This window comes from Dama dama, chromosome 10 (assembly GCF_033118175.1).
Source record: "Dama dama isolate Ldn47 chromosome 10, ASM3311817v1, whole genome shotgun sequence".
Lineage (NCBI taxonomy): Eukaryota > Metazoa > Chordata > Mammalia > Artiodactyla > Cervidae > Dama > Dama dama.
Genome location: NC_083690.1, coordinates 39,450,495 through 39,475,497, shown reverse-complemented (window position 1 = coordinate 39,475,497; position 25,003 = coordinate 39,450,495). Strand labels below are relative to the sequence as shown.

At 60.0% G+C, this 25,003-nt stretch overlaps 1 protein-coding gene across 3 annotated transcripts; it reads left to right on the top strand.

The window, feature by feature from the left end:
• Positions 1-350: 350 nt before the first annotated feature.
• On the top strand, positions 351-24,587 carry SLC29A4 (solute carrier family 29 member 4). 3 transcript variants are annotated; one of them, XM_061153738.1, is made up of 11 exons: positions 351-678; positions 12,362-12,543; positions 15,121-15,246; positions 15,533-15,646; positions 16,121-16,249; positions 19,150-19,224; positions 20,311-20,558; positions 21,350-21,485; positions 21,606-21,793; positions 22,437-22,677; positions 23,666-24,587. In XM_061153738.1, exons 2-11 carry the CDS (start codon positions 12,372-12,374, stop codon positions 23,806-23,808), a joined length of 1,572 nt encoding a protein of 523 aa, XP_061009721.1. In that variant the 5' UTR covers positions 351-678; positions 12,362-12,371; the 3' UTR covers positions 23,809-24,587. The 3 variants fall into 3 exon arrangements, with proteins under 3 accessions (XP_061009721.1, XP_061009722.1, XP_061009723.1); XM_061153739.1 differs by having other exon boundaries at positions 351-689; XM_061153740.1 differs by lacking the exon at positions 351-678 and adding an exon at positions 8,029-8,105.
• Positions 24,588-25,003: the final 416 nt, after the last annotated feature.

The following is a 25,003-nucleotide window of genomic DNA, read 5'->3' as shown; positions in this document are numbered from 1 at the left end:
CCGCCTCCCCTTACAGGGACCCCGCCCCCTCCAACACTGCTTAGAGAGCAGTCTAGACAGATGTTCTGGACGGATAACCCGTCGACCCAAGGAGAGGTGTACCTTGCTTGGTTGACTTTTCTGGATCGGCGAATTATCATCTTTATAATCAGAGGAGACAATGCAGCTATTTTCAGCTCGGGAACAAATGAGTGCCATGGTAGATCCAACCCCAAAGTCTGGTGCCGGGGAGGCCGACTCCATCATCCTCACGGCTGGCAGCCTCCTCCTGCTGGGGAGGGGCTTGTCTACACGGCAAGGACGAGGGAGGCAGGCAGGAAGCCTTCAGGAGTCCCAGTGCCAGACGGGGCCCCTCAGCTTTACCGGGGCAGGTCCTGAGAGGGTGGGGGCGCAGCCTGGGGGGTACGCAGCCCGCAGGGCCCCGGGGCACCCTGCATGGCTCTGCTGGGCACGGCGGCCCCAGAGACTGACTGCTCGGGTGTTTTCTCAGCACATGGGAACAGATGGCTCCAACTCCCACCCACGGAAGCCAAACATTTCCCTGGTTACCCTGCTAATTTGCTCACAAGGCTCCTCTTGTAAATAGAGAGTACAAAGGCTCGTTCCTGCCGCGTGTCTGACGAGCAAATTCCGACTCCACAGGGGAGAGGCCTCAGAGGGAGCACAGCGAAGTCCCAGGTAAGCCCCAGGTAAGGCCGGGCGTGGGCCAGGCATGGCCAGGAGCGGCGGCCATTCGGGGCCATTTTCCTGCCACTCCCCAGAGCCTGGCTGGGAAAACTCGGGCCAGCCTGTGGCACGTGTTTCCTCATCTGTGAAATGGGCGTGTTGATGGCAAGCGAGCCAGACATGAACCATCGTTCGGGTGCTCTAGGAACCCGGGGATCTGGGAGTCTGGTCACCCTGTCTGCCTTCCTCTTGGGGTCAGCTTGGTGGCCCCAGGGTCCTGTCCCCAACCCCAGTGGTAGCTGGTTCACCCAGACCCTTTCACTGACCCAGACCTTCTCCAGGCTGGGCCCCGAGGCTCAGAGACGGGCTGACTCCTCGAGGCCTCTCAGCTTGGGCTAATGTTCGACCTTGGGCAGACACCTTCCCTCCCCTGGGCCTCACCCCCATCTGTATACTGGGGTGTCCTTGGGCCTTCCTTCAGAGGCCATGAGGGCCTGGTGACCCCCAGTGAGTGCTCAGGGTCTCCCCCCAACATGCCCAAGCCTGGGGGAGGTTCTGTGTGCGGGGGACAGTGGTGCTGAGCCTTCGTGGGGAGATAGGAGTTGGCGGGATGGGGAGGGGTGTGTGTGGGTGGGGGTGGAGGGAACTAGGTGGGCAAAAGCTTGGGCAGAAAAGAATCGCCTTGTTGTTGGGGGAAGGGAAGCCTCGGGGAAATTGGGTGTGGCTGGGACCTCAAGGGAGGGGCTGGGGGTGGGCAGTCCAGGGTGGGTGGGAGCGTCGTGGGGCAGGTTCGGAGCTGCAGGAGGTGGAGATCAGAGCTCGGGTGCGGCAGCCAGCCAGGGTCCCCCGAGGCTCCCATCCCCCACTGTCCTCAGCGGCTGTAATGAAGAGCTCTTCCAGCTAAAAGCTCCTGGAGCCTGGCCAGCAGCTGCCGCCGCCCTGGCCAACCTCCAGCAGGGCCCCGGGGAGCCTTTATGCCCGCTCACTGCCTGGCCTGGGGTGTCCTGAGGGGCGGACCCCAAGATGACACTGCTGGCTCGGGGCCCTGGTCCCGGAAACCTGGCCCCGGGTGTGCCTCCCTCTGACCTCCAGCCCTAGGGGCCTGGGGGGTTCTGGGGAGCAGCGTGCCCCACCCCAGGACAGACAGGGGTGGCTGAGGAGGGACACCCATCAGCCTGGCCTTGCGGTGTGACTTGGGCGAGGCAGCCGGCCTCTCTGAGCTGGGCCCCTCCCCTCCTAGACTCACTGCGAGGGTCTGAGCAATGACCTTGGCCCAGGACCGGCTCCCAGCGCTAGCTGTCAGTGCCACCCCCCAAACCCTGGGCTGCTCAGCACCACACACGCCGTCCCTGCCCTCCTCGGAGAGAATCCTGGGGTTTTACTTATTCAAGTTGCCTTTTTAGCCCAGAGGGTTGCGTCTCATTTTCTCCAAGTTGACACCACGATGCTCGAACGCAGAGCACAGGCAAGGGTGAGCGGACTGCGTCCCGGGGTGTGATGCCGGCAAGGCTCGGGCTGGGGGTCCCGGCCAGCCCACGGGGCCTTTCCGCCTGGGTCAGAAGCCTGGTTCCGGGGCCTGCCCTGAGGTGACCAACACCACCGTGTCCTGGGGTCACTGTGAGCGTGGACTCCGGCTCGTGTGTGGTGTGGCTGTGAGCAGGGTCATGGTTACAAGACCCTCTGTTCCCTCATCCCAGCCTCCCCACCGCCCCACTGGCTTCCCCAGCCCTCAAAGGGGACTCCCCGGTCCCTGTATGAATTAGAAGAGGTGAGAGGGGAGGTGCTCTGGGGGGAGACCCCCGTCCCTCCGCCGTCTGCGGAGGCCCGGCCCTGCCCAGAGCGGCAGCTGGCTGACCCAGGTCAGCACCCAGCCTCTGTCCGGGGGGGTCTCTGTCTGCCTCTCCCTCCCCAGCCCCTCCTGCCGGTCTCTGCCTGACTCTTGGCTGCATGTCCCGGTCGATGGGAAGATTCTAATGGGCTTTAAGTTAATAAGTTGGGAATAAATTAGGTTTGGGCTCTGCGGGAAGCAGATGGACTGGAACAGCCCTCGCAGTGATGGGGCGGGGTGGGGAGGGAGCGTGGCGGGGTGCACCTTCTCCGCCCCCCACACCCCGCATCCCGACATGTCATTGCAAACATTTTCAACATAAGGAAGAGTTGGAAGAGTCATGCCGGGGACCCCCAGAGGCCCCCCCAGAGGAGCCTGCCTGGAACCCACTGTTTCGGAGAGTCCAGCTCTCCACCCCCCCTTCTCCCAGCAACCCACCTTCCTTCAATGCAGTTCAAAGCCAGCTGCAGACACCAGGACACTTCACCCCCACACCTGCAGAGTGGCAGCTAGAGGTCAATATTTGGGGATTTTTCAGACAAAATTTACCAACAGTGGAAGGCACGAATCTAAAGTGAACATTTGCTGAGATTTGACAGATGGACATGTTGGATTAGCCAAATCTCTATCAAAACAGAGAGCGTTGCTCACCTGATGCCTCCCCCTCCCCCTTCCCAAGGGTTAGCATCGACTGGAATTATCCTGGATTCATCTTGTCTATTCTAGAATTTCATGTGAATGGACCCACACGATAAGAGTTCTGCACCTATCTTTCCTGGGTCTGTCTTTTCCATTCAGCATAACTGCACTTGATGTTCATCCGGTCACTGGGGGTGGCAGCAGCGTGTTCCTTTTCACTCCTGAGTAGTATTCCATGGTAGGGCTGGGACACAGTCTGTTTAACCATCTTCCCTTGCAAGGCCCCAGGCTGTTTGCAGGTTCTACTATTATGCATAAAATCTGTATCTGCCCTTTTTGTGGACATTTATTTTTGAGATTAACTTGAGTCCCTCCCTCCAAACAAATAAACCAAGCTCACTCTATAGCTGGAGGGGACAGGAAAATACCCTAATACACCCGCTGGTCTTTGGGTTGAGCACATTACTCCCACACGGAGTCTCGTTGGGGGGCCATGGTGGTCTGGGAGGCACCGACTCCCTGGGAAGAGATGGACAGTGAGCGGGCAGGCTGGTAGCTATTGTCACTGCAATGGTGGGAGTTATTCTAAAACGTCCGCCTTGAGCCCAAAGTGCCTCCCCTGAGACCACCTGGAGAGTTGGTTAGATGGGCCACCAGCAGGAACAAGCCCAAGAGCCTCCAGGAAAACCATCACCCTTGTGAAAGATTGAATGTAGAGTATTGCCAACAATACATGGTCCTGGGTCAAGCAAAATTTCAAAGTACCATTGTCAGGGGTAAACGATATGGTTAAGAAATATTTAAGGGGACTTCCCTGATGGCCCAAGGGCTAAGACTCTGTACTCCCAAGGCAGAGGGCCCCAGTCTGATCCCTGGTCAGGGAACTAGATCCCACATACTGTAACTAAAAGATCCTACATGCTGCAACTGAGATCAAAGACTGTATGTCTCAACTAAGACCTAGCACCACCAGTAAATAAATAATTCTTTTTTAAAGAAACATTTTTTTAAAAGAAATATTTAAGGTAGTGACTTGAAACACTCTCAGCTAGATGAAAAGGCTTCTAAGAATCTTAAAAGCAGGCATCTCAGACTTTCTCTATTAGACTAGAGAGCTTCTGAAAATCATAGGGACCTTGTTCCTCAGCCCAGCGCTGAGAGATGCGTGGGTGCAGCTTTTACCTACCAATAGTGGAACGGCTTATAATTTGATACACAGGAACCCCACAACGGTTTTAAAACAATTATATCAGATTGGGCTGAGCAGCTGAGCCAAATCTCTGCTGCTGGGACAGAACCACTAGCCCACCCACCTTCCCACCCACTCATCACATGCGCGTGGGGAAGGTTACAGGGAGGGTCAGCTGGGGTCAGAACACTCTGGGCTCTGGGTGTTAGCCCTGCAGACCCTGAGGGGTCACGGGAGATTAGTAGGAGCAGGACGGCTTTTAGGAAGCTCTCTCTATCTGCCTAGCAAGCTGGGAGGAGGCCCTGGTAGGATCCTGGTGAGAGGTGACTTTGGGAGGAGCTGCCGAGGCCCCTGAGAGCAGCGCCCAGCACCTGCCGAGTGCGGGCCGGGCCGGGGCCTTGGTCCCCGACGGTGACGGCCCCTGGTCACTCTGGGGCATGGAGCAGACCCCACCCCACCCTCTCTCTGCGCCAAGTTGCCGCCTCCACGAGCCTGGGTGACTGAACAGGGTGACGGCAGGCCCCTCCCTCGGCCCTGCCACAGCCCGTCACCTGCTTGCTCCAGGAGGCCTTAATTGGCTGTGTTTTGCAGCCTGGCAGAGGGTGCTTCTCCAAGGGAAGGCCGCTCACAGGGACGGGAGGACAGGCTTCGAAGAGCAGGGTCTTTGCTGCCGTCAGCGAGGCTGGGGTGTTGTCGGCAGTGACAGCGGGCCAGGCCCCAGATCTCACCCACAGAGAACACTTTCCCGGGTCTGCCACTCGCTCCCAAGCACTCAGCAGGCAGAGCCAAAGACTCGGCCCTGCCCGATGGCTGGGGACCTCTCCGGGTCTGTCTGCTCGCAGGTAGAATGGGGACGACGGTAGGGGTCCCCGGCGCAGGGCAGCTGGGGGACGCAGGGAAGGATGTCTGTGAATGTGCACTGAGGTCTTAGCAAGCATCAGGCCCCCCTCCCTGGTGAAGAGGGCCACGTCTTTTACTCCTCACAACAGTCCTTCCGGTTCTCCTTTTCCAGGCAAGACAGAGAGGGGGTGAGTGGCCTCGGCCCGCACAGCAGGAGGGCCGAGCTCTCGCCAGCTGCTGAGGGCTGAGGGTCCCCGGGGGGAAGAGGAAGTCTTCCTATCTCCCTCCGAGTGTAAAGCAAGGTCCCTGGGTGTGATGCCCATGGCAGGGTGCACGGCAAGGAGACATTCAAGAGCAGGGCAGAGGGCACAGCGCGAGCAGTGTATCAGTGACCACAGCCACGGTCGTGCCGCGTGGCAAACACCCTCCCGAGGTCAGCGGCGCAGACAGGAGGTGTGTGTGGCTTTCACGTGAGCCCTGCGGAGCCCGTGGCTGGACTGGGGGTCCTGATGTGGCAAGCTGTGGCAGTGGCCTGGGCCCTCTCAATTCTGAGCCCTATTCAAATGCATCCGCCTCTCCCAGGCCCATTGGAGCCCCCACGACACAGCCCTGACCATCCCCATGATGTCGCCAGCTCCTGCTAAGGTCCTCTGGACACGGGCAACATCACTCACCCTCCCAGACCTTGGCCCTCATCTAAACCCTGAAGTCTCTCCCCTGTCTTAGCAAAATGAAACTTATCTCAGCAAAAAGAAAAGGCGGGGACGTCCCTGGAGGGCCGGTGGTTAGGACTCCGGGCTTCCACCCACAGGAAACCTGGTCAGGGAACTAGGATCCTGTGTGCCCTGCAGCATAACCAAAAAAAAAGTCAGAAAAATAGAGAGGATGATGCCTCTCCAGTCCCCACATTCAATGGCGACCACAGTTTAACATTTTGCTGCATTTCCTTCTAGTCTTTCCTCTATGCAGAATAAATATACTGTGTGCACACTGTGTATCGGGCTTGTCCAAGTGATGTTAAAACATTCAGTGTACAAGAAGGGACAGTAAAAAAATCAGTGTCCTTTCTCTGATCCCGCCCCCACCATCTCCTTTCTCAGAAGCAATCGCTATTTGGTAATATTTTATTTAGGGTGTTATGCTGATATTCACAGGTGAGACTCGCCTATTATTTTCCTAGAGAAACCTTCTTCAGGTTTACGACGGTCTTTCTTGTTTCCTGTGCTCTGAAAGGATGATGTTGCAGTGTGGCTCTCTGTTCTTTAAAGGTTGGGTAGAATTCCGTAATTTTGTGAAACTGCCCACACCTGGGGTTTGGGAGCAGCGAAGACATAGTTCTTTAACAAAATTCTCTATTTCTTCTCCAGTAAATGTTCTATTTAGATCTGATTTCTCATTTGATGGCAGCTTGTCTGCTCATTTTTATTTTCCCAGAAAATCATTTTATCCAGTTTTTCCAATTTGGGCCACAAAGTTCAAAGTATCTTTTGTATTTCTTCCCACTTCCTGTTTATATATCACTTGCTTTCACATGGCCAGTTTCCACATTAAATGGTACATCCTAGTGGTGACAAATTATTCCACTAGTTTTCTTGGTTTTTTTTCCAATATAACAATCATGTCATCTGTCTCCCACCATGATGAATATTCCTTATCTTCTCTTCTTGGGTAACCAGACAATTTGCAATGTCTGGCTATTATGGCAAATGTTTTTGTACAGAAAGCCTTTTCTGTATTTTTAGAATTATTTCCTTAGGCTAGATTTTCCAAATCAAAGGCATCTTTTTTAAGCCAATTTACTTTCCAGGAGGATTGTTCCAATTCGCATCCCCCTACCCCAGGAATCTAGGCTTAAAAACCTCCTCCGACTAAAACACTCCAGGGACTTTACTGGCAGTCCAGCGGTTAGGACTTCTTGCTTCCACTGCAGGGGATGTGGGTTTGATACCTGATTGGGGAACTAAGATCCCACATGCTGTTCGGTGTGGCCAAAATAAAGAAATAAGATGCTCCAACAGGACCCCTCAGGCTGGTTTCTGCCCTCTGCCCCCCTTCGTCCCCCCAGAGTGGCTTCTCACTTTCTCTGCTCAAGGCACACTGGCCTTCTTTCTGTTCTTGAATAGAATGAGGTTTTCTGGCCTCGGGACTGTGCCCTGGCTGGTCCCTCTGCCCAGAGCACCCTTCCCACAAAGCTCCCCACCAGGGGCCAGTCTCTCTGGTCCAGTGTCACCTTCTCAGAGTGCCCTTCCCTGACCGCTAGACAATGACGCCCGCCCACCCACCCCCGGAAGGCACACGCCATTGTCTCTCCCACCACTGCCTCTCTGTCTTCCAGGCATTTGAAGCTTCCGGAAATGATTCCACTTGCCAATTGCCTGCGAAACCCCATGGGGGCAGGGACCCTGATGGGCTCCCTGCACCTGGAACAGTGTCTCACGGGCACCAAATAATTTTTCCTTGCACCAGGGCAGCTCCACCACGGCCTCCTGCATTGGCCCTTTCAAAGCTCTAGAGCCCTGGGAGACACCAGGCTCATTAACGCTGAGATTAATGACTTTGAGCAACTGGCCCTGTCTTCCAGCCCACCAGAGGTGGGTCACCAGACAGGAGGAGGGGCTAGTCTGGTGGGAAGTGAGGGGAAGGCATACAGGTGGGAGCTTGGCAGGGTGTCTGCCAGGCACCTGTGTGCATCCCTCCTGGGGGGGCTCAGCCCTGAGTGGGGGGCTTCCCACGGGTAGGTTCATCCACCTCCCACCTCTCCTCCCCTTGAGGTTGGACGCCTCTCCTGACAAGGAACCTTCCCTCCCATCTCCCAGGCACGGTGGGCTCCTCCCAGGTCACACATGAGCAAAGGGAGGCTCCCAGAGAGGCGCACGCAGGGACCAACAGCCCTGGGGGGGTTGTAAGTCCATCCCCCTGGGAGGAAACTGAGGCTCCAAGATGGTAAGCCGCATCCTCAGCGTCTGATCCCAAGCAGTGAGCAAGGGGACCCCGGGGCAAGAGTGGGGACGGAGGCTGCAGAAGCCCCTAGACCTGTTTGGAATGCACAGGATCTCCTGCTCGCAGACTCCTACTCATCCTTCAGAACTTGAATCTGGTCACCGGGTGACCTGTCCCACCCACTCTTCAAGCACCACAGGCCTCCCAGGCGAGGGGACCGGAGTTGGGGGAGGTGAACGGGGAACGGGGAGATGGGGAGGGGAGTGGGACTGGGCACCCAGGCGCGGAGGTGGGCATGGGCAGTGGTAGCCAGATCAGCCACAGGTCACCCCGAGGTCACCGGGGAGGGGGGGCCCAGACCTCAGTCTCCGCCCCTCCCCCTCCCCGCGGGCTCGGAGGGCGGGGGAGGGGGAGGGGAAGGGGCGGGGCTCCGCGCGGGGGGCGGGCCGGGGCGGAGCGCGGGGTCCCCCGCTGTGCTCGCCGCGGCTGCTGCGCCCCCCGGACGCGCTCGCCGACCCGGGGGCCGGCGGACCGGGACCCGCGGAGGACGCCGGCCGCGCCGGGCCCGAGGCGGGGTGCCGGGAGCGGGGCGCAGTGGGCCGGGGCGCGGGCGCCCAGGGGTCCTGGCGCGGGGGCGTCGGGCGCGGGCGGGGCCGGACGTCCCGAGGACCCCCCCCCCACCCCCAGACCCGACCGGACCGAGGTAAGCGGCCATCGCGGGGGCGGCGGGCGGGGCGCTGGCCAGCCGGGACGCAGGGACCTGTCGGAGCCTTTGTCTGAGGCGCGCGCGGCCCGGCTCCGTGCTCCCCCCCGACTCCGCGCCGGCTCCGGCCGCCGAGTCTAGGGGCGCGGGCGCGTGACCCCGGGGACCCCGAGACCTTCATCCTCCCACCCCATCCCGGGATGAGCGGGCTCCCACGCGCACCCTGTCCAGCTTCCGGACCGGGCCAGCCCGCTACCAGCCCCTCTGCGAGCGCAGGACCCAGACCTGGGAAGCGGAGAGTGGCCGGCGGCTCCAGGCCCTGCCGGGCCGGGCACCACCTCCTCCCCGGGCACACCCCAGCATCCTTCCAGCTGAAGTTCCTCCCTGGAAGTTCCTCCGCCCCACCGCGCCCCTACCCCCTGCCCGCCCCCTCCCAGCTTTCGGGAGAGGGGCTGAAAGAGGTGGGGCCTGCGCCCAGAGGTCACCTCCCAGGGGTCCTACCGTCTGTCCTTCGCCCGGGAGCGCCGGCCTGCGAACCGACTGCGTTGCTGTGGGGCTGGTCTCGCCGAGGGAGCCGGGGGTGGGGGCACTGCAGCACCGAGGCCAGGGGCCAGGGGCGGGGCCAGGCACCCCGGGCCGGCGGGCGCCTCTGGCGCCTTGGCCCGTGCGTTCCCGCCTGCCTCCTACCCGCGCTCCAGGCAGGGGGTGGCCCGAGGGTCTCGAAACCCACTTTCCTGTGGGCAGAACCACCAGTGAGGACTTTCGGCGAGTCGGGAAGGCTTGGCTGGGGAAAGAGCAGTAGGGAACTTACAAGCTGGCTCAGATAGGGGGTCCCGGGCGGGGCCATCCAAGGGCGTCCAGCCAGCCAGGGCCAGGGGCTCACAGGGGCCTGAGGCCCCAGGAGGACTAGCCGGCTGGCTTTCCAAGCGGATCCCAGGCTCCCTGTGCCCTCCGGCTAGAGCACAGCCCCTGAGAGGGGTCGGCGTGGCCTTGGGGTTCACACACCCGGAGCCTTCACAGTGCCCTGAGGGCGCAGTTAGAGCTCAGTTGCCTCTGAAATAGGGGGGAGCCAAAGGCGGTCGGCCTGGTGGGGCTCCAGCACACGCTTTGTGGCCCCTGGACCCGGCTCTCTGTGCCTCCGTCTCTCTTTCTGCGAAGTGGGGGCCTTCAGGACTGCTGGGGTAGGGAGAAGACCCCTGTGCCCATGTGCCTGTCCATAAAGTTTAATTAAAGCGAGACCCTGAGGAGGAGAGGCCGGGGGGAAGAGCTAGGCTCCGGGCTGCCTGTGTGGAGTGGAGCTGGGCGTGGGGGGCTCTGGAGGGTCGGCTTGGAGGCATGCAGCCCAGGAGACAAGGGGCAGCCCCCTCCAGCCAGCCCCCCTTGCCCTGCCAACATGGGAGGTCACACCAGGGGTCCTGGGGCCACTGAGCACCTCCCAGGAGGGGGCCTGGAGGAGCATGTGGGCACAGCGGCCCAGGCAGTGTGAGTGGCAGCTGCCCGTCTCGCCCGCAGAGCGTCTGGGAGCAGCAGGGTGGCCTCCTGGCTCCATGCGGAGCACGTCCGCCTCCTGAGCGGCGTGGCCTCTCGACTAGGCAGAAAACTCAGCGCAGAGGCCGCGCGTGTCCTGGGCACCGCGTCTGTCTCGGGAACACAGGCCAGGGGGTCGGAGGTGGACATCCTCCAGGGCTGGAAGGAGGGGTGCTCATCGTTACAGACCACCGCGCTGCAGCCCGCCCCTGCCCTGGGCCCGCCTGGGAGGCTGGGTGACTGGGGGACCCAGGGTGTCCAAGCCTTCTTTGCAGGACCCTGCCCAGGGCCACAGCCATTTACCCCCAGGCTGAGCTCCGTCCTGAGTCCCATTCAGCCCCCCAGCTCCGGATGTGGCAGGAGGTCCTGGGCTGAGCCTGGAGGAGGGGTCACACTTGGCTTCTTGGACCCCCCCCCCCCAACATTGCTCCTGGGTACCCATCTGCCGGTCAGCCCCCAGCCAGCAGGGACAGAATTTCCCCAGGACCCACCTGGAAGCAAAGAAGGCTCCAGACTCTCAGACCCCAACTAAAGGTCTCTACGAGGAGCAAAGAAGTAGGGGAAGCCCAGGGCAGGCTGGGAGCAGGTAGACTGCGGCTGGGCTGCTGGAGGAAAGATGAACCCAGCAGAGGTGGGGGTGGGTGTGGCCATGGGCCAAGCTCAGGAGAATCAGAGCGGCTCCGGGCACGGGGGTCCCTCGGGAAGCGGTCCCTCTCCCCGCTTCTTCTATGGGTCCCCCCGACCCGCACTGCGGGGGGGCGGGGGTGGAAATCAGGAAGTAGGGATGCCACACTCAGTGCCCGATGCTGCCACGTCTCATCTCTGTTTCTGTTCCCTACAATGAGTGTGTATCCTCTTGGCAGTCAGATAAATGATTAAAGGTTGTTACAAAAATAAACTGGTCAGTATTTTAGGGGAAAAAAGCTAGACACTCAACTTCTCCAATGGTGCTGGAGAAGACTCTTGAGAGTCCCTTGGACAGCGAGGAGCTCAAATCAGTCCATCCTAAAGGAAATGTCTTAAATATTCTTTGGAAGGACTGATGCTGAAGCTGAAACTCCAATACTTTGGCCACCTGATGGGAAGAGCCAACTCACTGGAAAAGACCCTGGTGCTGGGAAGGATTGAGGGCAGGAGGAAAAGGGGGCGACAGAGGATGAGGTGGTTGGCTGGCACCACCGATGCGATGGACATGAGTTTGAACAAACTCCAGGAGATGGTGAAGGACAGGGGAGCCTGGCATGCTGCAGCCCATGGGGTCGCAGAGAGTCAGACACGACTGAGGGACTGAACAACCACCTCCACTGAGGATCAGTTAGCTCCTTTCCTCCAAAGATACAGATTGGAACTGAGGCAAGAGCAGAAGAGGAAGGACTTCCCGCCACCTCTTGTCGCTGGCCCCAGTACGTGGGCCGTGGTGGCTCGGGGACCCACAGGCCTGGGTCCAGGTTTAGGCCCCACTGCTCACTGCCTGTGAGACGGGGGTGTCGGGGCAGAGGAGCTGTTCACCCAGTCACGTTCATTTTCATCAGCCGTCAAATGAGTGGATGTTGGAACCTCCTCCCAGAGGGCAGTGGTTCATGGGACACTCGAGTGCCTCACTGGTACACAGAGTGCTCAAACCATCCCTCCCCCACCAGCGCATCTGTTTCCCTCTCAACTGTACCCACCGCCGCCACCCTCATGCAGTCCTCCAGTCTTGCTCCCTGCTGCAGCCGGGGAGCATCTTAAGACACAAGTCACGTGACATCACGTGTCCGCTTAGGTTTGCATCCAGCGCAGTGTTTCAAGATGGGTGGGATGAGGACTCTGCAGTTCCACTGCCGAGGGCCCAGGTTCAATCCCTGGGCAGGGAGCTAAGACCACATAAGCCATGTGGCATGGCAAAAAAAGGAAAAAGAGGGGAAAAAAAAGGATGGGATGAATAGAGAGGATGGAAGGCCCTGCGGGGTGCGGGCCTGGCAGCAGGGCAGTGGGGCGGGGGTCCTCTCCTGGGCTCCCCATCCGGCCTCCTTTGCTTTCTCTGCAGCGCAGCCGCCATGGGCTCGGTGGGCAGCCAGCGCCCCCGGGAGGCCAGCGTGGCGAGCACGCCGCACGGGAGCGTGGTGATGAGCTTCAGCTTTGACGGCGGCCACCTGGAGGAGGCGGTGGCCGGGGCCACGCAGGCCCAGGGCGGTAGGACCAGGGGCATCCCGATTTTCACGGACTCTGGTGAGTGAGGGGCAGCAGAGGGTCGGCCTTGGGAGTCCTCCCGAGCCTTCCTGGGATGGGGAAGCTCAGTGAGGGGATCACTGAGCCCGGGAGCCAGCACTGGTCAGGACGGATTAGACCTGCTTCGGTGACAGAGGAGCCCATGGTCCCAGTGCCTTCCCCGACGCCGTGTGTCCCAGTGTGTTCAGGGAAGCCTCCCTCTTAACGTGGACTTAAGTTAAGGTGCACTGACCCGTGTGCAGACTTCCGTCTGCAGGCGACATATGTTATGTTGGCCACATTCATTGGCCAGAGCCAGCCTTGCTTCACTTCAGTGAAGTCCCCGGAGAGAGGACTGATGTGAGATTCAAGGACCCTGTTTACTACCTGACCGTGTGTCCTAGAGCAAGGACCTCACCTCTCTGAGCCTCAGGTTCCCTCGGTGAAGGAAATAGGGCAGGCTTGCAGAGTGGGCAGCGTTCAGGTCTGGAGTCAGGCAGATTTGGGTTCCAAAGAGCTCCCGTCTCTTTGTCTGCTCAGGGACCTTGGGCAAGTCACGAAAACACACTAACTCTTCCCCCAGGGGATGCAAAGTCCTTGTGCGTTAATGTTCACACCTCTTCTTAGCTCCCTGAAACTTAAATACTGAGATGCAGAGTTAACTGTTACGAACACACCTTATGTTAGATGATACAGGGGTGAGAAAGTGAATAAAATAAGAGCATTTGATTACTGTAGCCCGCCAGGCTCCTCTGTCCATGGAGTTCCCCAGGCAAGAATACTGGAGTGGGTTGCCATTCTCTTCTCCAGGGGATCTTCCCGACCCAGGGATCGAACCCAGGTCTCCCGCATTGCAGCCAGATTCTTTACCGTCTGTGCCTCCAGGGAAGCCCTAATACATATACACACAAGTGTTCATATCAAAATAAGAAATGCTCAGTCAGTCCTCCTGTCTGGCTAGTCACATGGCTATAGCTGGTATTTATAACTACTTTCTCCCACCCCCCACCCCACATTCCCTGTGCCCTCCACCAGCACCTTAGCTGGTCAGGGCTCTTGTCCTGAAGGCTCTGGAGCACTAGGAGTCCTGCTAGACTTGGGTTGGTGTCATTTGCCATGGACTGTATCACAGGGAGCGGACGTCCTGAGAGAGGCCATAAGGAATCTCCCGTCTTCCAGACCCACACGTGGGAGCACCCGGATGTCCCCATGATGGTCAGGATCAGCCCCCCGCCCCCCGCAGTTGGCACAGCAACCCCATCCCCTGCACGATCACTGTGTCTCGGGGTGGAACCATCCCGCCCTTTGGAACGCAGCCCCCTGCACCAGCAGAGCCCGGAGACATGGGGGTGGGAAGCGCACGTTTTGCCGTTGTTGTTCACTCAGTTGTGTCCAACTCTTTGTGACCCCATGGACTTCAGCACACCAGGTTTCCCTGTCTTTCACCATCTCTCAGAGTCTGCTCAAACTCATGTCCGTCGAGTCAGTGATGCCATCCAACAATCTCATCCTCTGTCGCCGCCTTCTCTTCCTTCCCTCAGTCTTTCCCAGCATCAGGGTCTTTTGCAGTGAGTCGACTCTGGATCAGTCAGTCTGCATCAAGTGGTTGAAGGATTGGAGCTTCAGCTTCAGCATCAGTCCTTCCAATTAATATTCAGGACTGATTTCCTTTAGGATTGGCTGGTTTGATCTCCTTGCTGTCCAAGCAACTCTCAAAACTCTTCCCAGCACCACAGTTTGAAAGCATCAGTATCCCTAGCTAGGGGACCCCTACAGGTCATAGTGATTGGGCCCACTCTCACTTTCGCCGTGGTTCCTGGGTATGAGAACGCTAACTCTAGGAGAACCAGCCCCGTATATTGGACCTGGACTTGGAGCGTAGACAGCCTCCCAGAGAACACTGTCTCAGCCCCACTAGTTCTTGCCACCCAGCTGGCCCTGAACTGAGTCTGCAAAAAGCCATTTCAGTGTTCTGTCCAGCCAGGCGCTTCAGTGACCATGATGATGAGAGTCACAGCGGCAGTGAGGGTCACGGAGGTGGTGGTCTCTTGGTAACGGACAGCGGCTGTGGCGAGGGTTGCTCTGGTCGTGGCGTGGGTGGTTGTCGATCTAGTAGCCGCGACGGTGATGACTTGGGCGGCAGTGGCCATGAGGGTAGACAGTGGCCCAGTGACCGTGACCCTGGTCCCAGTGGCTGTGATGGTGATGCCAATAGCCGTGATGCATGGTTGGCTTTGCCACCCTCGGCTGTGGGATGGATGGCAGCCGGGGTGACAGCGGCCAGGGTGACGATGGACCACGGAACAGTGATGGTTGTCGTGATGGTGGTATGATGGTGACAGCCGCCACGGTGTTCTGTAACTTTTGATGCTGGCCGTGATGGCAGTGGTGTGGGCAGCGGTGGCCAGAGGGATGGAGAGTGCCCACAGTCATGATGGCTTCAGTGGCTGAGTATTAGGAGTGGCGATGCTGAAGGTGGTCACGATGGGGGGGGTGTGGTCCACTGTGCCCGTGGCGGTGGCCTGCAGCCTCAGTGTGGTGGCCGTGGCCACGCGTGGGCCCGTCCACATCTCACCCGGAGTCTGGGTTTGTCGGCAGAGGAGCCGGTGCCTGACGACCGCTACCACGCCATCTACTTCGCGATGCTGCTGGCCGGCGTGGGCTTCCTACTACCCTACAACAGCTTCATCACCGACGTGGACTACCTGCACCACAAGTACCCAGGTGGGCCCCCAGCCTCGTCCTGCCATCGCACGCTGCCCTGCTCACGCGGCTTGGGCCTGCTGCCCTCCAGAAACCCTTCGGGCAGCACCCTACTCTGGGGGCCCATTTTCTTCAAACCCTAGCTCGGCTGTGAGTTGCTGCATAACCCCAGGGCAGCCCCTCACCCCCTCTGGGCTGTTAGCCCCTTTGGGGCAGAGGGAGGAAGCAATGCTCTGTGGGGGCAGGTGCAGAGCCTGGGGCTCCCCTGAGCCCCGGCTGCCCCCCAGCGTCCCCCCACCGCCCGCAGGAACCTCGATTGTGTTTGACATGAGCCTCACCTACATCCTCGTGGCGCTGGTGGCCGTGCTCCTGAACAACGCGCTGGTGGAGAGACTGAGCCTGCACACGAGGATCACCGCGGGTACGCTGCCCGCTGCCCGCCCGGCTCCCAGCCGTCCCCTCTGGCCACCACACACGCCTCCATCCCCTGCACCTCACTCTCCTTGTCTGTAAGATGGGCGCACCTCCTCCTAGGAATGTCACAGGTTCCACTGTGAAAACCGGGTCGGGCTCATGGGGTGCAGCACACGCTGGCATGATGCCCACACCTGGGGAGGCTGCTGTGTGCCCCACGTGTGTCCCGGGGCCCCTGCTCTCCCCTGCTTTTTCTCTCCCATTTGTCTCCATGGGAACATTCAGCTTCAAAGTCCAGCTCAAAAGGCACTGCCTCCAGGAAGTCTTCCAGGTGCCCCACTGAGACCTCCAAGATGTCCTGCGCTCCCAGTCCTAAGGGGAATGGCAGAGAGAGAGCACCTCAGACCTGGCCCTGTGTGGGATGAGGGGGCTCCCCCAGCCCACCGCTCACTGCTCCCCTCTCTGGCTTCTCCCCACACAGGTTACCTCTTAGCGCTGGGCCCCCTCCTCTTTATCAGCATCTGCGACGTTTGGCTGCAGCTTTTCTCCAGGGACCAGGCTTACGCCATCAACCTGGCCGCTGTGGGCACCGTGGCCTTCGGCTGCACAGGTAGGACCCGGGGCAGGCGTGGGCTGAGTTGTGTGCCGGGGGCGTGTTATACAGGGCGAGCCAGGCTCAGGGCTGGTGTGTGTCCACATGCACACGGGCATGTCCACTTTCACACATCACAGGGCTGCGTGCGCTGGGCACATGTCCACACGCCCAAGAGTCTCATGCGGACATTAAGGCACTGCCCTGGTTTTCTCAGGCATAAGCTGTGCTTCACAAACTCTCAGGCACATATTTCCATGTCAGTGTTTCTCTCGGGCTTTCCAATTAAAAAAAAAAAAAATGTTTTATTTTGAAACTATTTCACACCTGTGAAAAGTTTCAAGAAGAATATGATGAGTTTGCATATACCTGTCACCTTCGTATTGTTGTTCGGTCACTGAGTCACATCCAACTCTTTGATCCCATGGAGGGCAGCAGGCCAGGCCTCCCTGCCCTTCACTATTGCCTCGATTCCCCAATTGTAAACATTTTGCTGCAAATGCTTTCTTTCCTTCTCTGGCTTTCTCTGTCTTTCCCCACTTCTAAAGTAGATGTGTATATAAATTTCCCCGTACATATATATAAATAATGAACATATAAGTAATACATATATATAAAATAATGAACGTTTTCTCTTTAAACCCTTCAGGAGTTACTCCAGACATCATCACACTTTTTGCCTTAACACTCACAGTTCAGGGCGTTTCACTACAGTAACAGTTAAACCTAAGACATTTCTCCTAGAACCGTGTCTCAGTTCAGTTCAGTCGCTCAGTCGTGTCCGACTCTTTGCGACCCCACAAATCGCAGCACACCAGGCCTCCCTGTCCATCACCAACTCCCAGAGTTTACTTAAACTCATGTCCATCGACTCAGTGATGCCATCCAGCCATCTCATCCTCTGTCGTCCCCTTCTCCTCCTGCCCCCAGTCCCTCCCAGCATCAGGGTCTTTTCCAATGAGTCAACTCTTCGCATGAGGTGGCTAAAGTATTGGAGTTTCAGCTTCAGTATCAGTCCTTCCAATGAACACCCAGGACTAATCTCCTTTAGGATGGACTGGCTGGATCTCCTTGCAGTCCAAGGGACTCTCAAGAGTCTTCTCCAACACCACAGTTCAAAAGCATCAATTCTTCGGCGCTCAGCCTTCTTCACAGTCTAACTCTCACATCCATACATGACCACTGGGAAAACCATAGCCTTGACTAGATGGACCTTTGTTGGCAAAGTAATGTCTCTGCTTTTTAATATGCTGTCTAGGTTGGTCAAAACTTTCCTTCCAAGGAGTAAGTGTCTTTTAATTTCATGGCTACAATCACCATCTGCAGTGATTTTGGAGTCCAAAAAATAAAGTCTGACACTGTTTCCACTGTCTTCCCATCTATTTGCCATGAAGTGATGGGACCGGGTGCCATGATCTTAGTTTTCTGAATGTTGAGCTTTAAGCCAAGTTTTTCACTCTCCTCTTTCACTTTCATCAAGAGGCTCTTTAGTTCCTCTTCACTCTCTGCCATAAGGGTGGTGTCATCTGCATATCTGAGGTTATTGATATTTCTCCCGGCAATCTTGATTCCAGCTTGTGCTTCCTCCAGCCCAGCGTTTCTCATGATGTACTCTGCATATAAGTTAAATAAGCAGGGTGATAATATACAGCCTTGACGTACTCCTTTTCCTATTTGGAACCAGTCTGTTCTATGTCCAGTTCTCACTGTTGCTTCCTGACCTGCATACAGGTTTCTCAAGAGGCAGGTCAGGTGGCCTGGTATTCCCATCTCTACAATTGCCCAAATCAGGACACTGAACACTGATACACTGTCTCGAATCTACAATCCATGTTCAGATTTCACAGACTGTTCCTATAACGTCGTCTGTAGTTTTTGTCTTTCTGACCCAGGACCATGTGCTGCATTCCTGGTAGTGTCTTTAATCCAAGTGGCGCTCAGTTTTCCTGTCTTTTATGGCAGCGATGTTTGCAAAGGCCCAGGCCAGTAGTTTTGTTGATCATGACTTCCATGAAGAAATGCATTTCACATTATGACCCAGCAAACGTGTGTGTGTGTGTTTATAAATGAAATCAAGGCTTTGTGAAATAATATTCTCAATCCAGGCTTTGTACACAGGCCTGTTCTATTTTTTTAAAAATCCTGGTGACAACCGTGAGATCCTCGTGTGCCAGTCCTGCTCCAGGGTTTACTTCTAGGCGTGGAGTCATTAGATGATAGGGTGTGAGCCAGCGTGGTTTTATTTTGCCCAGATACTGCTGCAGTTCTGTCTTTAAATATATATATATATATTTGGTTGCACTGGGTCTTAGTTGTGGCGGGTGGGATCTATTAATAGTTCCCTGACCAGGGATTGAGCCCAGGCCCCCTGAATTGGGAGCAAGGAGTCTTGGCCCCTGGACCACCAGAGAAGTCCCTGCACTTCTGTCTTATTGGTCAGGATGAGAGAGGTTATGCTTGGGAACAAATGAGCCCAGAAATCTCAGTGGCTTCACAGAACCAGTCTTACTCCTGCCTCTTGCTGCACGTCCAGCCTGTCCCTGGGGACTTTCCAGACTCACTGGTACTGACAGTGGTTCTCCATTTGTAGCCCGTGGCCTTGTCTGTAGCTGCCCCTGGGGGAGAAAAGACCGGGAGACCAAGTGGGCTTTTCCTGCCTGGTCCAGGAGTGATGTGTGTCATTTCTGCTTGGCTGTCAATGACCAGAGGAGGTGGGGGAGCCTGGCCAGTCCAGGGTGGGGACATGGAAGGCAGGCAGTGCTGTTTCCACCACACCCCACTTGGTGGTTGGACCATGTCTGTCTGCCCCCAGTGGTGTTCATGTCCTTTCCCCACGCTCTTGCCAACACAAGTGTTCTTGAACTTATGAACAGGTGACAGGTGGTGTCTCACGGTTACTACTCTCTCTCTCTCTCAAGTGCAGCAATCCAGCTTCTACGGGTACACAGGGATGCTGCCCAAGAGGTACACGCAGGGGGTGATGACAGGAGAGAGTGAGTATCTGCAGACCCCAGGAGTGGGCGCTGGGCTTCCTGGGCTCTGAGAGCCTCTCCCTGGGCCTGAGGTGGGGCTCAGGAGCCCTGGGCACCTGGGGTGGGAATGCCTGGCGGGAAGCAAGGGCGGGACTCCCAGGAATCTGGTTGTGAAGGGCATGGCCTCTTTGGTGTGTGGTCTTCTGGGATGTGAGGCGCAGCTGCCCCTCTGAGCGTGGGTCTGGAGTGTCTTGGAGCGCCTGTGTGAGGCATGTGCTGTGTGTCTGTGTGTGCGTGTGTGTGCCCACACACATCCACACACGTGATGTCAAGTGCTGTCCCTCAACACCAGGCCCTCCTCGAGGCCCTAGACCCATGAGCCACCGCCACTTAGCATCTGAGACTCACTGTCCCAAGCCCACCATGTCATTTCCCACCACCTCAGTGAACTGCACCCCCACGCTCAATCTGAAAGTTACTCGACACCCCATCCTTCCACAAGTCGCGAGGGCCTGCCTGCCTGCCCGCCCTCCAGCTGATCCCTCCTCTCCAGTCCGCGGTCCAGGCAGCCGACCCCCTCATACGGTGCCCCCGCTCCACACAGCGGCAGCTCCTCCCTCCACCCAGCCCCAAGCAGCAGGGGCCCCCAGGAAGGTATCTGGCCTGCTGTGACCCCCCCCCCATCCACCTGGCTCGAAGCCCACCACTTCCTTTCAGCTCCTCAAATAGGAACACGCAGAGCTCATGCCAGCCCCCTGCCAGGGATGCTCGTCCCCGCCCTCTACCCCCGGCCCAGGTCTCTGCCTGTACCCCCAAATCCTGGTGTTCTTCTATGAGACCTTGGGGTCTCTCCCCACCAGCCTCAGAAGAAAAGGGCCTGTGTGCATCATCCCCACTGTGTCCTCAGGCCGGGACGGTGCTAGGCACACAGCAGGCACTCCATCTTTGCTTCCAGCGGGGCGGGAGCGGGTGTGAGCAGGCGGCGGGCCGGGGAGGGGCGGTCTGCAAGGACGCCTCCTGTGGGCAAGTCTTAGGGCTGCCGGCTAGCTTGTGGGGCGGGGCCGGGCCGGCGGGGGCGGGGTCGGCGTCACGGCCCCTGCTCCGCAGGCACGGCGGGAGTGATGGTCTCTCTGAGCCGCATCCTCACCAAGCTGCTGCTGCCCGACGAGAGGGCCGGCACGCTCATCTTCTTCCTGGTCTCCGCGGGCCTGGAGCTGCTCTGCTTCCTGCTGCACCTGCTGGTGCGGGGCAGCCGCTTCGTGCTCTACCACACGGCGCGGCCCCGCCACTGCCGCCCGAGCCGCAGGGCCGGCTACCGCGTGCACCACGACGTGGCCGCCGGGGACGTGCACTTTGTAAGTCGCGAGGTCGGGGGCGGGCACCTGGGGGCCCCGGGCACGGCCGCCACCCTGTCCCAGCCGCGCTCCCCGTCCCGCTGCCGTCTCAAGCTCCGGCTCCTTCTGTGGCCCGAGGCGCTTTCTCACGGGCCATCCTTCCTCACGTGGACCACGGTTCCATCCCTCGGTGGCGCGCATGTCCGGGGCCTGAGTCCCCTCTGGGTATGACAGCCCCCGAGTTCTTCACACACACACACACCCCACGTCGGCTGTGAGGGACCACACCTGCAGCCTGGGCGTCCCCATGGCTGTGATGGCCCACACCTGCGGCCTGAGGTCCGCGCGGAGCCGTCCTGGGGGCCGGGGCGCGCTCTGGTGGCGGCAGGGCTGCGTAGCCCGTAGCCCGTGGAGGGCCCAGGGATGGCAGGTGTGGGGGCTAGGCGCCGGGGAGCCGGCCACGAGGAGGTCAGGGCAAGGGGAGCCAGAATGTTCTCGAAGGCGTTGTTCCAGCGAGTCGCCCTCGCTGGGCCCTGGACTGGGGACACAACAGTGAGCCAGAGACCGGCCCACAGGAGGCCAGTGACAAGGCCCAGGTCAGAAGCTGGGGCCCCCTTGATGGTCAGGGAACTTCCCCGCATGGCTCTGGGCTGAGACCTGACCCGTGCGGCCGGAAGGGCGTGGGGGGCAGAGGGGAGCGCAGGCCCAGAGGCTGGGCGGTGGGGAAGAGCCTGGCGTGTTTGCCCGACAGCAGGAAGCAGTGGGGCCTCGGGACCCGCGCGCAAACCCCGCCCCCTTCGTCCTCCCTCCAGGAGCACCAGGGCCCAGCGCTGGCCAACGGCGGGTCCCCGAAGGACAGCCCGGCCCACGAGGTGACGGGCGGGGGCGCCTACACGCGCTTCGACGTGCCTCGGCCAAGGATCAGGCGCAGCTGGCCCTCCTTCCGAGGTGGGCGGGCCGGCCCGGGCATCGGGTCTGCGCGCGGGGCGGGGCGGGGCGGGTGCTCCCGCGGGCTGCGGGCAGGGGCCCCCGGGCTCGCGGCCCTCTGACCCCGCCGGCCGCCCACAGCCCTGCTCCTGCACCGCTACGTGGTGGCCCGCGTCATCTGGGCGGACATGCTCTCCATCGCCGTGACCTACTTTATCACGCTGTGCCTGTTCCCGGGTCTCGAGTCCGAGATCCGCCACTGCATCTTGGGCGAGTGGCTGCCCATCCTCCTGATGGCCGTGTTCAACCTCTCCGACTTCGTGGGCAAGGTGGGCCCCGCCCTGGGGGAGGGGAGAGCGCCCCCAATTGAAGATGCACGTGGCTCCGGGTGGGGAGGGTGGGAGCTGAGCCCTGGATCAGACCACAGCCAGGGGCAAGAGGAGGGGCACGTGGCACCCGCCCCAGGCTCACTGGTTGGGGGGGGTCTCTGGCAGCACAGGTATGGAGACACGCAAGGGGGTTAGGAGCTCCCAGAACAGGCTAGCCAGTTGGGCTTTTCTAGAAAAACACAAGACTCAGAGAGGGAGAGTCATCTGTCTGGGGTCACACAGCCGGGAGGTCTGAGAAACTCCGAGCCAGGCTTAGTTAGCGGGTCCAGCTGCTGCCGCTTCCTACAAGTTAACAGAGGTGGGCCTGACTCTTTGGGCCGCCGTGTTCCCAGATGGGGTCGCGAGCCCGCCCCTTCCCAGGGGAAGGCATTGTGAGGACTGAGGCAGGACACGTGTCGCGTTTAGCTGAGTGCTGAGCACACTGCACGGCCTGTGTGTCGCCATAATGAGGGGTTTGGTCGGTTTTCAGGGACAAAAACTGGTAAGGACAGGGACACGGCCTGAGCCGGGAGCGTCCAGGGACAGGAATGGGTCTGGAGAGACGAGGGCAGAGGCCGGGGCCCACACGTCCGTCTCCCCGCAGATCCTGGCGGCGCTGCCCATGGACTGGCGGGGCACCCACCTGCTGGCCTGCTCCTGCCTCCGCGTGGTCTTCATCCCCCTCTTCATCCTGTGCGTCTACCCCAGTGGCACACCTGCCCTCCGCCACCCGGCCTGGCCCTGCGTCCTCTCCCTCCTCATGGGCATCAGCAATGGCTACTTCGGCAGCGTGCCCATGATCCTGGCGGCGGGCAAAGTGGGCCCCAAGCAGCGGGAGCTGGCAGGTAAGGCCCCCCCTCGGCCCACTTGCCTTGTGAGACTGTTCACCGCCAGGCAGGGAAACCCAGGCCCATAGAAGTCAAGGCCACACCGCAAGCAGCTGCGTTTGGGTCCCAGGGGTGAGTCAGCTCAGAGCGTGCAGGCTGGGATGTTCATCAATCCCCTTCCTCATTCGTCCCACGACGGCTCGGTGAGCCCCTGCCCGAGCTCCAGGGACACAGCGACAATAGACGCGGTCCCTGTGCTGACGGGGTTGACCGTCCAGAGCTGACAGAGAGAGCATAGAAAGGCGTGCTGTGCTGGAGGAAGATAAAACAGAACGATGGAATGGAGGAGTCAGGGTCGGGCCTCACCGCGCAAGTCTGGCAAGGCATCGCTGGGGAGGCGGCTTGAACAGAGCCGTGGAGGGAGGCGTGAGGGGCCAGCCACGGTGCAGGGGAAGTGGCGGGACTAGCATGTGCAAAGGCCCGGGGGGCAGAAGCGGTGGCGTGGGCCAGGGAGGTGGCCTGAAGAGGTGGGAGGAGCCTGGAAGAAAGCGCTGGTTCCGGGATCTGTTTTGACCGTGGGGCCTGCAGGGGCAGCTGATGAATTGGGAGATGGAGCGTGAGAAAGGGCCGGGGGCGGGGGTCAAGAAGGACTCCCAAGTTTGGGCCTGTTGCTCAGGGCAGGAAGGCTGGACGGTTGTCAAGTGAGACAGAGGGGGCTGAGTGGGGAAGGGGCACTGGAGGTGGGTTCTGGTCAGGGGACCTGCGGGGAGGCCGGTGGACACCCCAGGTCATCCATGACAAGGTGGAGAGAAAGGGAGGCTGGAGAGAGAAGCAGGCCAGGCCTGGGCCGCCCAGCACGGTCCGTCAGGGAGGAGCAGCCCTGGGACGGCAGGAGCTGGCCGTGGTCACTGCCTCACCCCCCAGGAGCGGGACTTCGGCTCCAGCGCAGGCAATGGCCCGCCAGGGTCCCCCGCCCCCGCCTGCTGAGGCCCGGTCCTGTCCACAGGGAACACCATGACCGTGTCCTACATGACGGGGCTGACGCTGGGCTCGGCCGTGGCCTACTGCACCTACAGCCTCACGCGGGACGCCCACCGGAGCTGCCTGCGCCCCTCGGCCACCAACGCCTCTTTCCCCGTTGGCCTCTGAGCCCCGCCCAGGGAGGGCCGCCGGGCCTGCTCCCCACTCCTGCCTGCAGTGCCTGGGGGCGCACGGATGGTCCGCGCCATTTCCCGCCTGCCCCCGCCCCCCACCCGTGTCCAGCGGCCCACTCTGTGGGGTTACTCACAGCCATCACCCCCCTGCCTCAGGAGAGCAGACCACCAGCCCGCGTCCCCTGCTGGGTCCGCTCTGAGGGCCCCACGGCCCTGGCCCCACCGTCGGCGGCACCTCCTCCACTGGGGACCCCGCTCCCACAGGCCTGCCCCCACACCCTGTCCTCAAACCCTGGGTCCCCAGCAAATGCCTTTGCTACAAGGGAGCTGCAACCTGGGTGTGCCCACGCCGCGCCAGCACCCCCACGCACCTTGGTACCCACCTGACGCCACAGGCCTGGGGGTCTGTCTGCCCAGGGAGCCTGGTCGACCTCCCCGTTTCCTCCAGCCGCCTGTGATACCGGAGGGCACAGTTTGAGGGCCATGAGCAGGGTCCACAGCCTGGCTGGAGTCACACCCCCGACCTAGGCCTTGAGCCCTGTCCAGGGAGGGACAGACGTGCCCAGGGGTCCCTGGCAAGTAGAAGAGGGTGGGGGGCGGTCCCTCCAGAGCTCCAGGCTGGCTCAGCACCCTGAGCTGGGGGGATTCCTGGAGCATCCTGCCAGCCGCGGGCTTCTCCAGGGGCAGGACAGGCGCCCTCCCACCCCCTCTGGTCCCGTCCACGCGTCTGTCCACTGACTGTACCGCACTGGCCATTAAAGATGAAGGCAGAGCCTCTGCCCCACCTCCGCCTCCAAGTCGCGTCTGTGCCGCGCCGTCTCTGCCCGCCGGGGTGGGAGGAGGGGTCCTGGTGGGGCAAGACCCTCGGCCAGCTGGGACCGGGCTTCCCCCCACGCACGTGCGGGCCCAGGAGGATCCGTGTGGAGGGGCGCGGACAGGATGCGCGTGGGCTTTCAAGGGCGGCTCGGTGCCCTTTGGCCTCAGGGCGCCCACTGGAAAGGGGGAGGAGAACGGGCGGCAGCTCGGCCCTGTCGTCCAGGGTCAGAGCGAGGAAGCCGGGCGGGGGGCCTTCTGGGGTCAGGTCTCGGCTCTGTCGCTGACGGACTGTGATTAGAGCAGATTCATCCGCCGTTCTGTGTCTCGTCTCCCTGAGAACCGGGTGGGTCTAGTCTGATGTGGGCGCGTGGGAG

Bases quoted from the DNA above. Each gene is read 5' to 3' on its own strand.
- SLC29A4 (XM_061153738.1), top strand. From the start codon at position 12,372: ATGGGCTCGGTGGGCAGCCAGCGCCCCCGGGAGGCCAGCGTGGCGAGC. The intron at 12,544-15,120 runs GTGAGTGAGGGG...GTTTGTCGGCAG, and splicing joins CCCGATTTTCACGGACTCTG to AGGAGCCGGTGCCTGACGAC. The intron at 15,247-15,532 runs GTGGGCCCCCAG...CACCGCCCGCAG, and splicing joins CCTGCACCACAAGTACCCAG to GAACCTCGATTGTGTTTGAC.